This window comes from Microcaecilia unicolor, chromosome 6 (genome assembly GCF_901765095.1).
Source record: "Microcaecilia unicolor chromosome 6, aMicUni1.1, whole genome shotgun sequence".
Classification (NCBI taxonomy): domain Eukaryota; kingdom Metazoa; phylum Chordata; class Amphibia; order Gymnophiona; family Siphonopidae; genus Microcaecilia; species Microcaecilia unicolor.
This window is the reverse complement of record NC_044036.1, coordinates 297071859-297085957: the sequence shown is the minus strand read 5'-3', so window position 1 is coordinate 297085957 and position 14099 is coordinate 297071859. Positions and strand designations below refer to the sequence as shown.

At 45.5% G+C, this 14099-nt stretch overlaps 1 protein-coding gene across 1 annotated transcript in view; it reads right to left on the bottom strand.

Annotated features, from left to right (window-relative positions):
- Positions 1–7529: 7529 nt before the first annotated feature.
- The window catches only part of LOC115472548 (growth arrest-specific protein 7-like), a 32602-nt gene continuing 26032 nt past the window's right edge, over positions 7530–14099 (bottom strand). Inside the window, exons 3-4 of the mRNA XM_030206844.1 lie at positions 12806–12921; positions 7530–7608 (exon numbers count right to left, since the gene is read on the bottom strand). Coding sequence (XP_030062704.1) covers positions 7530–7608; positions 12806–12921 — 195 coding nt within the window. The remainder of the gene's footprint in view (positions 7609–12805; positions 12922–14099) is intronic.

Genomic DNA, 14099 nt, shown 5'->3' with positions numbered 1-14099 from the left:
GATGGGGATCTCCCTGCCTGTTCCCAGGGGATCGCGACTGCTGCCCCGTGGAGACTTAGTCTCAGATTTTGCTGCAGTTGGGCTGCTAGGAGGCGGCCCCCTGATTTCAGAGGCACTTGCAGTGCTCCCTTGAGGAGTTTCCGGAAGGTAGTCAGGCGGCTAAATAAATAAATGAAGAGCCTTAGGGGACCATCCAGGGTATTTCTCCATTCACCTGGACATTCGGGTCCTGCTTGCCGCAAGGTGGAGTGCGTCTGACACAGGCCTACAGGTTGGGAGGACCGTGGCCTGTCCTTTCTCTGGTGCCAGAAGGAGGAGATGTTCCCTTACCTAAGTTGGACTCGGTGTCTGCAGTCACCCAGAGTACTACCCTCCCGGTGGTTGGCAGCCTTGCCTTGAGGGATCTGCTAGATAGGAAGCCGAAACGGGCTTTCCAGCACACCTTGAGGTGACTGCTTTGGAGCTGCAGGCTTCTATTTGTAGCCCCTTGGTGGCACAGGCCTGTTTGCAGTGACATCAGCAGTCCTTTTTCCCGGGGCAGTCCCGGGCTCCCTGAATGGAGGCGGGCTTAGCCTGTCTGATGGCCACTGTGTATGTCAGTTTTTCAGCCACAGGCACGTCTTTGACGCTCTCCGCGAGGCGTCAGTTCTGGCTGCGGACGTGGGTGGCCGTTGCCACTTCAAAGGCCTACATGGTCAGGTTACCCTTTTGAGACACATTTCTTTTTGGGAATGACCTCAGCAATTTGGTTAAGCGGGCCCCAGCATCCTCCAAAAGACGTTCCTTGTTCCTCTGCTTGCCTTGTGGGCTCAGCAAGTGCCCTGTTTCATGACAGCTCCTTGTGTAGGTCTGGTCATCAGACCTTTGGTCAGAGGGCTCAGTTTCGGGCCCGACAATCTTCCTTCCGGGGGACAGAGAGCTGGTAGGGCACTCAGAGTGAGTGGCTGCTGTCTCCTGGCAATCCCAATATAGCCAGACCAGATGGTCCCTCTGGGCCTACAGGGGGCCACTTCAGGCCTTTTGGGACATGTGGTCTACTTTTTCCTCAGCTCTAGCGCTGGTTATTCTGGGTGATGGCTTCCAGTTGGAGTTCTCCCCTCCGGTAGCTCCTCTCTTCTTACAGTCTCCTTGTCGGGGGGCCTCTGCCAGCTCAGAGCAGAAGCTCAGTTGAGGTGCTGCTGGCCCTTCAGACCATTGTTCCCATACCTCCCATTGCTCCCAGATACATAGCTCCCTTCCCTTGGGTGCTGAGCCCCCCAAATCCCCCCCAAAGCCCACTACCCACAACTGTACACCACTACCATAGCCCTAATGGGTGAAGGGGGGCACCTAGATGTGGGTACAGTGGGTTTCGGGTCGGTTTTGGAGGGCTCCCATTTACACCACAAGTGTAACAGGTAGGGGGGGGAGGTGGGCCTGGATCCGCCTGCCTGAAGTGCATTGCACCCACTAAAACTGCTCCAGGGACCTGCATAGTGCTGTGATGGAGCTGGATATGACATCTGAGGCTGGCATAGAGGCTGGCAAAAAAATGTTTTAATTTTGTTTTGGGTGGGAGGGGGTTGGTGACCACTGGGGGAGTAAGGGGAGGTGATCCCCGATTCCCTCTGGTGGTCATCTGGTCAGTTCAGGCACCTTTTCAAGGCTTAGTCGTGAACAAAAAGGGACCAAGTAAAGTCGGCCAAATGCTCATCAGGACCGCCCTTCTTTTTTCCATTATTGGCCAAGGACAGCCATCTCTTAACCACGCCCCCGTCCCGCCTTCGGTACACTGCTGACACGTCCCCTTGAACTTTGGACGTCCCCGCGACGGAAAGCTGTTGAAACCGGCCAAAATCGGCTTTCGATTATACCGATTTGGCCGGCCTTGCGAGAAGGGCGCCCATCTCCCGATTTGTGTCGGAAGATGGCCGCCCTTCTCCTTCGAAAATAAGCTAGATAGTAACATAGTAAATGACAGCAGATAAAGACCTGTACGGTCCATCCAGTCTGCCCAACAAGATAAGTACATAAGTACATAAGTAGTGCCATACTGGGAAAGACCAAAGGTCCATCTAGCCCAGCATCCTGTCACCGACAGTGGCCAATCCAGGTCAAGGGCACCTGGCACGCTCCCCAAACGTAAAAACATTCCAGACAAGTTATACCTAAAAATGAGGAATTTTTCCAGTCCATTTAATAGCGGTCTATGGACTTGTCCTTTAGGAATCTATCTAACCCCTTTTTAAACTCCGTCAAGCTAACCGCCCGTACCACGTTCTCCGGCAATGAATTCCAGAGTCTAATTACACGTTGGGTGAAGAAAAATTTTCTCCGATTCGTTTTAAATTTACCACACTGTAGCTTCAACTCATGCCCTCTAGTCCTAGTATTTTTGGATAGCGTGAACAGTCGCTTCACATCCACCCGATCCATTCCACTCATTATTTTATACACTTCTATAATATCTCCCCTCAGCCGTCTCTTCTCCAAGCTGAAAAGCCCTAGCCTTCTCAGCCTCTCTTCATAGGAAAGTCGTCCCATCCCCACTATCATTTTCGTCGCCCTTCGCTGTACCTTTTCCAATTCTACTATATCTTTTTTGAGATACGGAGACCAGTACTGAACACAATACTCCAGGTGCGGTCGCACCATGGAGCGATACAACGGCATTATAACATCCGTACACCTGGACTCCATACCCTTCTTAATAACACCCAACATTCTATTCGCTTTCCTAGCCGCAGCAGCACACTGAGCAGAAGGTTTCAGCGTATCATCGACGACGACACCCAGATCCCTTTCTTGATCCGTAACTCCTAACGCGGAACCTTGCAAGACGTAGCTATAATTCGGGTTCCTCTTACCCACATGCATCACTTTGCACTTGTCAACATTGAACTTCATCTGCCACTTGCACGCCCATTCTCCCAGTCTCGCAAGGTCCTCCTGTAATCGTTCACATTCCTCCTGCGACTTGACGACCCTGAATAATTTTGTGTCATCGGCGAATTTAATTACCTCACTAGTTATTCCCATCTCTAGGTCATTTATAAATACATTAAAAAGCAACGGACCCAGCACAGACCCCTGCGGGACCCCACTAACTACCCTCCTCCACTGAGAATACTGGCCACGCAATCCTACTCTCTGCTTCCTATCTTTCAACCAGTTCTTAATCCATAATAATACCCTACCTCCGATTCCATGACTCTGCAATTTCTTCAGGAGTCTTTCGTGCGGCACTTTGTCAAACGCCTTCTGAAAATCCAGATATACAATATCAACCGGCTCCCCATTGTCCACATGTTTGCTTACCCCCTCAAAAAAATGCATTAGATTGGTGAGGCAAGACTTCCCTTCACTAAATCCGTGCTGACTTTGTCTCATCAGTCCATGTTTTTGTATATGCTCTGCAATTTTATTCTTAATAATAGCCTCCACCATCTTGCCCGGCACCGACGTCAGACTCACCGGTCTATAATTTCCCGGATCTCCTCTGGAACCTTTCTTAAAAATCGGAGTAACATTGGCTACCCTCCAGTCTTCCGGTATTACACTCGATTTTAGGGACAGATTGCATATTTCTAACAGTAGCTCCGCAAGTTCATTTTTTAGTTCTATTAATACTCTGGGATGAATACCATCAGGTCCCGGTGATTTACTACTCTTCAGCTTGCTGAACTGACCCATTACATCCTCCAAGGTTACAGAGAATTTGTTTAGTTTCTCCGACTCCCCCGCTTCAAATATTCTTTCCGGCACCGGTGTCCCCCCCAAATCCTCCTCGGTGAAGACCGAAGCAAAGAATTCATTTAATTTCTCCGCTACGGCTTTGTCCTCCTTGATCGCCCCTTTAACACCATTTTCGTCCAGCGGCCCAACCGACTCTTTGGCCGGTTTCCTGCTTTTAATGTATCTAAAAAAGTTTTTACTATGTATTTTTGCTTCCAACGCTAATTTCTTCTCAAAGTCCTTTTTTGCCCTCCTTATCTCCGCTTTGCATTTGGCTTGGCATTCCTTATGATCTATCCTGTTACTTTCAGTTGGTTCTCTTCTCCACTTTCTGAAGGATTGTTTTTTGGCTCTAATGATTTCCTTTATCTTACTGTTTAGCCACGCCGGCTGACTTTTAGTCTTTTTTCCCTTTTTTCTAATACGTGGAATATATTTGTCCTGAACCTCCAGGATGGTGTTTTTAAACAGCATCCACGCCTGATGCAAGTTTTTTACTCTGCGAGCTGCTCCTTTCAGTCTTTTTTTCACCATTTTTCTCATTTTGTCGTAATCACCTTTTCTATAGTTAAACGCTAGCGTACTTGATTTCCTAGTTTCACTTCCTTCAATGCCAATATCAAAACCGATCATATTATGATCACTGTTATCAAGCGGCCCTCGTATCGTTACCCCCTGCACTAGATCATGAGCACCACTAAGGACTAAGTCTAGTATTTTTCCTTCTCTTGTCGGCTCCTGAACTAGCTGTTCCATGAAGCTGTCCTTGATTTCATCAAGAAATCTTATGTCCCTTGCGTGTGCAGATGTTACATTACCCCAGTCTATATGCGGGTAATTGAAATCCCCCATTATTATTGTGTTGCCCAGTTTGTTTGCGTCCCTGATTTCCTTTAACATTTCCGCATCCGTCTGTTCGTCCTGGCCAGGCGGACGGTAGTACACTCCTATCACTATCCTTTTCCTCTTTGCACATGGAATTTCAATCCACAGTGATTCCAAGGAGTGTTTTGCTTCCTGCAGAATTTTCAATCTATTTGATTCAAGGCTCTCGTTAATATACAATGCTACCCCTCCACCAATCCGATTCACCCTATCACTACGATATAATTTGTACCCCGGTATGACAGTGTCCCACTGGTTATCCTCCTTCCACCAGGTCTCAGATAAACTCATTTTACATGGTATGTGATACTTTATACATATACCCAAGTTTTCTTGCCTTTCTCAGGGCACAGACCATAGAAGTCTGCCCAGTACTATTCTTGTACTAAGTTCTGAAGCTAACATCAAAGCCCCTTAAAATTTACACTCCAGCCCATCCCTATATATTCAGTCATGATCAGGGCGTAGACCGTAGAAGTCTGCCTAGCTCCCGTTTTGTTTCCCAATTACCAGCGTCACCACCCAATCTCCACTAAGAATCCATAAAACCATTCCTTCTAAATAGGATTCCTTTGTGTTTATCCCATGCATGTTTGAATTCCATTACCGTTTTCATCTCCACCACCTCCTGCAGGAGGGCATTCCACATATCCACCACCCTCTCCATGAAAAAATACTTCCTGACATTAGTCCTGAGTCTGCCCCCCTTCAACCTCAATTCATGTCCTCTAGTTCTACCGCCTTCTCATCTCCAGAAAATGTTCATTTGCGGATTAATACCTTTCAAATATTTGAACATCTGTATCATATCTCCCCTGTTTCTCCTTTCTTCCAAGGTATACATGTTCAGATGAGCAAGTCTCTCGTTCGGTTTGCAACGAAAATCCCATACCATTTTTGTAGCTTTTCTTTGCACCGTTTCCAGTCTTTTTACATCTTTAGAAAGATACGGCCTCCAAAACTGAACACAATACTCCAAGTGGGGCTTCACCAATGACTTGTAGAGGGGCATCAACACCTCCTTTCTTCTGCTGGTTATGTCCCTCTCTACACCGCCTAGCATCCCTCTGGCCTCGGCCGTCGCCCAGTCGCATTGTTTCTTCACCTTCAGATCTTCCAACACCAACACCCCAAGGTCTCTCTCCTGAGTCGAGATTACTGATCTCTCCCCTCCTATCTGGTATCTCTCTTTTGGGTTTCCGCACCCCAAGTGCATCACTCTACACTTCTTGGCATTAAATTTTAACTCCTATAACTCAGACCATACCCAACCACAAATGGACAACCAGTCGTAGAAAAGGTCAAGAGTATCTCAGCATATGGTAAGGGATTCCTAACAGACTTAAAGAAAGAGCTTCAGGGCTGCACTCATCAATATCTGATACAGCTGACTTTGAGCCTGAAATTGGATGAACTTGAGAACAGAGTTTCAGCATTAGAAAACTGGGAGATGGGGGTGGCAGAAAAAAACAGTAGAGGTGAGCACCAGCTTACTCTGCTGCAAGAAAAAGCCCCTGAATTACAGAACAGATCCCGGTAGTGCAATGTTCAAGTTCTGGGCTTACTGGAAAAGTCAGAGGGAATTCACGTGGTGGGCTTCATGCCAAAATTCCTAAAGGAAGTTCTGCAGCTGGGTGAGTCAGCTCTGGAACTTTTATTGGATCGTGATGATAGAACTTCAAGTGGTAATAGTGGGGATCTCCAGGCTCTCCTTTTGAAATTCCATTACTTTAGAGCAGCAGTTCTCAACCCAGTCCTTGGGACACATCCAACTAGTCAGGTTTTCAGGTTATTCACAATGAATATGCATGAGATAGATTTGATTACCCTCTGTGGGCTAGATTCAATAAATGGCATTCAAAGTTAGGCATGGGAATGATCCGTGCCAAGCTCGTATTCTGTAAAGGGTGCGCCGCATTAGCACGCATTTCGTACCTAACTTTGGGCGCAAGTGTTTATGCCTGGCAAAGGCCGGTGTATATGCTGTTGCCCAACTAAGATTTATCAACCCCTGAAGAAGGCATTTCTGCTGAAACACGGACCGTGTAGGGTCCTAATAAAGCTTTGTTTGGAGCTCTTACTCCTGTGTTTTGGCTGGTCGCTTGGACTTGGTTTTCTTCCACCTTTTGTTTGGTGTGCTTGCATTTTTTGTGGAAGGAGTGGACCCCCCTTTTTCCCTTTGGTGCCCAACTAATGGCAGTTAGGCGTGCAAATACCGGGATTCTATAACATCACGCCTAATTTCTTGGAACACATCTGACCCACCCATGCCCTCTCCTTTGGAGTTTGCGCTATGGAATTTAGGTGCACATGTAACAGAATAAGCCATAAGACAGATACATAGATAACTCCTAATTACTGCCAATTAAGTGCTTGTTAACACCAATTAATGTTTGTTAGAGCCTGACTAATTAGTATATGAGCGAATCTGGGATCCGCAACCTACACAGGATGTGTTTTAGGGCCCTGTTTACTAAGCTGTGCTAGAGATGCAATAGCATTTTTAGCAAGCATTAAGCATTAGAATGCGCTAACTATGTAGATGCCCATAATATTCCTATGGGTGTCTACACGGTCAGAGTGTGCTAATTTTTAGCACGCGCTAAAAACACTAGTGTACCTTAGTAAACAAGGGCCCTTATTTTGTTATTTATATAATGTAATATATTTTTAAGTTGGTTGTTCAGTACTTTGAACAATTTTTTTGGATCTACAGCATATAAATGTCAATAAATAAATTAAATTCTAGGCTGGTTTCTGCATAGCAGAAATATGATTGCAATTTGGGCTGCTTTCTACATGGCAGAGATGTAACTGTATTCTCTCTGGACTGCATCATTCCTATGAAGTACGTCTCTTTCATTATGTATGTAATCTGGATCTTAAAACATTAGGAAAACCGGAAGTGCATTTTTAGCTTTGGCTGTCACTTACCCTTCTTCCTGAGCTGCTAAGGAAATTTGAGACAATTTTGCCAAGTTCTTTGCATATTCTTCTTCAATCTTTATCCTACAGGAAGGAAATATGTTAACAGGGTGTTCAGTTCATATGTCAGTTTAGGCATTTTATTTATTTATTGGGATTTATAAAACCGCCTTTATGAAGAGATTCACCCAATGCGGTATACAGTAGGCACAATTAAACATAAAACATAATTTTGTTAACAGCATAACAATAGTAAAATAACCAAGAATAAGCATAAATACAATAAATGAGGTAAACTTGAGAACAGTAAATTAAACACAAACAGTAAGTTAAAAACAAACAGAGGGATTCAACCACCCCAAAAATCCAGCCAATTATTCCATCTTTAGAAGTGCCATCCAACAGGATCTACACAATAAATCTTCCAGTGGCCTTCACAGGGCCTCCATGATAAGAGCTGCATCTGATCCACAGGATCTGCAGTGATAAAGCAGCCATGGTCTTCACGGGGCACGGTGACGGGAATTGCCCCAGACTATACTGGTTCAATAGCAGGACCTGCAACTGGCACAGGAGAGGAGCCGCCATCTGCTCATATGGAGCCATAGGGAAACAAGAAGCTATGACACACTGACTGTGGAGGTGAATGCAGGAGAGGAAGGCAAGAAAGAGAGCAGCATAACTGGAGTGAAGTAAAGGGTAATGAAAGGAGAAGAAGAGTTAGACTGGAATCTGAAAAAGTGGTAAAATGGGCTGGACTGAGGCATGAGAAAGATGAGAGTCAAACAAGCAGTTGAGAATTAACAGAGAAAAGGAGGAGAGACAGACTGTACATGGAAGAAGGGAAAGACAGATGGAGAAAGGTAAGGGGCAGATGGGACAGAAATGAAGACTGAGAAATATTTGAAAGAAAATAACCAAAAGCAGCAGAGAAGGACCAAATCCTCACGGAGAAGATCAGAAATAGCAAATACAGTGAAGACATAGAGAGGGGCATTTTTGAAAGGGACATCCAAGTTTCGATTTGGACGTCCTTGCAAAATGTCCCAATCCAGGGATGGGGAAACCCATATTTTCGAAACAAGATGGACGTCCATGTTTCGTTTCAAAAACACCGTCAGGGACGTCCAAATCCTTAAATTTTGCCGTCCCTAGATTTGGACATCCCTATACATGGAAGTTTCTGTTTTTCAGCAATTTTCGAAACCAAAGATGTCCATCTCAGAAATGACCAAATGCAAGCTATTTGGTCCTGGGAGGAGCCAGCATTTGTAGTGCACTGGTCCCCCTGACGTGCAAGGACACCAACTGGACACCCTAGGGGGCACTGCAGTGGACTTCATAAAATGCTCCCAGGAACATAGCTCCCTTACCTTGTGTGCTGAGCCCCCCAAAACCCACTACCCTCAACTATATACCACTACCATAGCCCTTATGGGTGAAGGGGGGCACCTAGATGTGGATTCAGTGGGTTTGTGGTGGGTTTTGGAGGGCTCGCTGTTTCCTCCACAAACGTAACAGTTAGGGGGGGAGTGCTGGGTCCGCCTGTCTGAAGTGCACTCACACACTAAAACTGCTCCAGGGACCTGCATACTGCTGTCATGGACCTGAGTATGACATCTGAGGCTGGCATGACATATTTTTACAGATGTTTTTTGAGGGTAGGAGGGGGTTAGTGACCACTCGGGGAGTAACGGGAGGTCATCCCCAATTCTCTCCGGTGGTCATGTGGTCATTTCGGGCACCTTTTTGTGCCTTAGTCCTAAGAAAAACAGGTCCTGGTGAAAACGTCCAAGTGCTCGTCAGGGACGTCCTTCTTTTTTTCGATTATGGGTTAAGGACGTCCAAGTGTTAGGTACGCACAAGTCCCGCCTTCGCTACGCCTCCGACATGCCCCCTTGAACTTTGGCTGTCCCTGCGACGGAGTGCAGTTGGGGACGTCCAAAATCGGCTTTCGATTATACCGATTTGGACGTTTCTGTGAGAAGGACGTCCATCTTCCAATTTATGTCGAAAGATGGGCATCCTTCTCTTTCGAAAATGAGCCCGAATCACCTTGTATAATGAAACAGTCTTTATTCCAACCAGCACGATAACAAAAAATTGATGACCCGACATGGCTGTGTTTCGGCAGAAAGATTGCCTGCATCAGGGGTCTTATCACATAGACAGCTGGTATAGAAAGGGCAGCAAACGCACTTGAACAGCGTTCCAATAGCTACCTTTTAAACAAAAATGGTAATGAATGCTTCAAGGATGTTGCGTTCTCGAGGGCCTTGGCATTCTGTCAGGTCCTCGAGATAGGACTGGAGTTCGTGAGCCCTTGGGCCACTGCCGAGGAGCGGCAGCGGCAGGCAAGACCACCTCGGGACTGGAAACACAGAAGAGCAGTACTGGAACTCTGGACTGGAGTAGTACAAGGCAGGCAACTAGAACAGATGAGACAGGAACAGCTTCACCTGCACCTAGCCACCGTTCCTCCGGAGTTGAGCTCCGAAGTGCAGGCGGCCGGCAGGACTTGCAGGATAAGGCAGGAACTGAAGATCCAGAGGACCCACCCTGGGTCTGGGATACACAAGGGCGACAGGGCACGGAACTAGACTCAGACAGTGTGCTGCTGCACAGCCACTAGCAAGACCCAGAAGACAGACCAAGGAACACAAGGCGTACAGAAGCTAGCAGGAGCAAGGACTAGGGCAGCAACACACTAGGTTAAACGGGGATCCGGGAATACCCACAGGGTAAACCCTCTAGCTAGGTGGAGACAGGATACAGGAATAATCACCCAGGAAAACACACTAGCCAGACAGATACAGGATTCAGGATATACCCTCAGGATATACAAGCAGGGTAGGCACACAGGCTAGGCAAGGCAGGGTTCAGGGTAAAGAGAGCAAACCAGGCAGCACAGCAAACAGAGTAACCAGGAAGAACAGGCCAAGGGTCTGAAGCCACAGCCGTTCCACACACTGACTGGGGAACCCACAAAGGCTGAGGCTTCGCATACAGACAGAGAACAAACCCGGACAAAGGCTTCACCCCAACCCAGGGTAAGCCAGGAACAGAGGCTTCACCCCAACACAGGGTAAGCCTGGAGCAGAGGCTTCACCCCAAACACAGGGTAAGCCAGGAACAGAGGCTTCACCCCAAACACAGGGTAAGCCAGGAAGGACCTGCAGTCCACAGACAGACAGTGGCAGGGAAGACCCCCCACGGAAGGACAACAGAGACACAGACACAGAAAGAAACTGGGCTGGAACCCAGAGAGAGGCTAAGCAGTAGTGCAGCAGACACTTACTAACCTGACCTGGCCTAAGAGCATAACATTTATGCAAAGGCCCTGACTGCAAGCCCAGCACTTCCTTATGAAGGCTCTCACTGATGAGTCACCAGCAGTAGGACAGAAGCAGGAAGTACACTGACCCCAAAGAGAGGCTTGACACACATAGGAAGTGAGCCCACAGGAAAGACAAGCAGGAGCCATCTTGGAAGCTGGCACAGAGCCGGTGGCAGCCATCTTAGATGCTGGCTCCCTAGAGAGGCATAGCCCACACAGGTGAGGTCTAGTGAAGCAATCAGCACAGAGACTAGAGACAAGACAAACACAAACACAGACAGAAGCCAGCAGAGCTGCTGACCCCCAGAAAGAAGGTAAGGCTGAGGGTGGTCACGGCCATAGACGTGACAAAGGAAAACTATGAGTTGCACAGCATTGCAGCAGGTAGCTACTGGAACGCTGTTCAAGTGGGTTTGCTGCCCTTTCTATACCAGCTATGTGATAACATCCCTGACAGGCATTTTTTTTGCCAAAACACAGCCGTTTCGGGTCTTCAGTTTTTTGCTATTTTGCTGGTTGGAATAAAGACTGTTTGATCCTGCTAAGTGACTCCATCTCCTCATTGTGTTTGCTGTCTGAAAAGAAAATGAGAAGTAAAGATAGAAACAGAGAAGACTATGAAACAAAAATGTATTCAGAGATAGAAGTTAAAATATCCCAGAGACATAAAACGTTTCCCCACTTTTGATTAGGACATACTGCTCTATTTTCTTTTTTTTTTTAGTTGCAATTTATTTATTGAACTTTCTTAATACAGAACAAGCATTGTTTTAACAATAAAACAAAATATATAAAAAGACTAGATTTGATTAAACAAGGGTATCATGGTAAAACGTTTAGGATGTACTTCCATAATTGCACCTATATATAGGTGCTCAGAGGGTGCCTGATTGGGGTATATTCTGTATTCTGTAAAGGAATGGAAGCACCTACTTTCCAGAAGAGTAGCCTGACAGCAAAAATGTACGCCTACAATTTAAGTATGAGCACTAGTTACGCATGTGTGAGTCCCATCCACACTCTCACTATGCGCTTAGCATATATGTGCATACAGTAACCCCAGATTCTAGATATGGTGCCAAGATTTGGCAATTATCCCACGATGCACATGCAACTTAAATGGCCAACGAACAACAACTGGACGCTAACAATCAACTATTGACGTTAATTGACAGCAATTGAGAGCTGCATGCGCCTCTGGCTGTGCACTATTCTATAATGCTTGATGTCCAAATCCCATACCACACAACTCAAGGGGATGTGGCTATGGGAGGGGCATGGGCGTGTCAGGGATGTTCCGAAAAGTTGTGTGCATTATTACAGAATAATGGGTCAGCGCGCCCAACTTGGGTGCTAGCATTTACACCTGGTTTCAGCACGAGTAAGTCTGGTGCCCAAAACTGAAGTGCAAAAATCAGCGCTAAGCGAAATTCTATAAACAGCGTGCACCCTTTATAGAATTGCGCTTATTGCTGATCCTTTCTAGCACCCATTTTTGAGTGCCATTGTGTACACATACAAGAAGAGATGCCATTATTCTATTGACATATGTGCATAATGGATATGTAACTGTCGGCACATTCTTTACAGAATTGCCCTCTTAGATCTCATTATTATATTGGAGGTTCACAAACTTTCTTAGTAAGACTTCGAATATGTGATTAAATGTAAGACACATACAGGTAAGTTTTCTAATTATATTTTACCAAGTCTGCTGCAGCTCAATAGTGACCTCTATGTTGTAAAATTATCCAACCATTGCTGCAGAATCTACCCCTGAGCTGCCACAGGAGACCTGAATGTCCAAGGAACAAAGCTCTTTCAATTATCATTGTACCAAAGCCTATGCTGGTGATACCAAGAGGAAAGCCAAAAGTAACACTTATCGCTGCATATTCTTAAATTTGAACATGAACAAACAGCACCCAGCAAGTCCCATATTACCTTTCATGGATAAATTCTGCCATTTCTTTTTGCATCTGTTTCCCTTTCAGTTGTTTCTGAAGAAGATCTTCAAATCCAGAGACTGAACTGTTACCCTGTGGATCTTTTTTATCAGCCTAAAAAAGAAAAGATACAACCATTTGAGAACACAGAACTGGACTAGAAACCACAGAAATGACGTAACATAGTTGTTCACCTGTAATAAGGGCTCTCCACAGACAACAGGATACATTAGACATACAAGTGGGTGATGTCATCCACTGGCACCAGCACAGGCCTTTTGCACAGCCACTGCCCTTCAATCTACCACAGACTTAGGTTTCAACATCCCAGGACAGAGAGATGGTTTATGCAGCTGATTATCCTGCTGTTTACAACAGGCCCTGTTACAAGTAAGCAATTATGCTTTCTCTGTCATCAGTGAGGATAAAATCAGGTGCATAGTTGGTGAAACAAAACACGGCAATCAAAGAGTGGAAAGATGTTCCAAGAAAACGCCAGAAGTCCAGTATCTTCAATAAAGTTTATTCTCCACTAAAAGTCACATACACCATCTGGGCCTGTTTATCAATGAAATCCTTGTTCACATGTATGAGTAACTAGATGGAGAAAAAAGTGCAAATGTGAATAAGAAATGCACACAAAATATATAATAAATTATAAAAATATATAATAAAAATAAAAGGGGCAATGAAAATAGGATTGAATAATAGGATAATAAATGACCAAAAGATACCTCATTTTGTGTGTACATAACAATATGAAGATAAACCTCATCAATTGTGAAAAAAACCTAAATAAAATCAAAGAGATGTTTTCTTGGAACATCTTTCCACTCTTTGGTTGCACAGTTGGGGAAACCCATAACTGAAGTTCACCTATTTACTCCCAGTTACAGCTTCTTGGAACAACTCAGATAGGAGCATGGGGGAGTTGACTGCTACTTGAAATGTCCTTGCAGACATGTTTGCCAAAACTCATGCTCTCTTCAGAAGATATTGTCCGGACAATATCGTAATGTAAATGTGTGACTGGATGAACATGTTGCTGCTCTACATCTCTTCAACGGAAAGTGAACAAAGACAGTCAAGTGATAAGCTTTTTCCAAATCTGCTCACTGTAATCCTGCTGAAGTGTGATATGCAATCAGTCACCAGTTTGATGAAGTTCTTTAACAATAGCTGTTTCTAATTTGCTAGGATAGATGCACAAGAAAAACTGAATGAACTGCCGATGTAGAAAGCCACTGCTCTTTTACAGTCTATTGTGTGCAAGGTTTCCTCAGTTTTGTGAG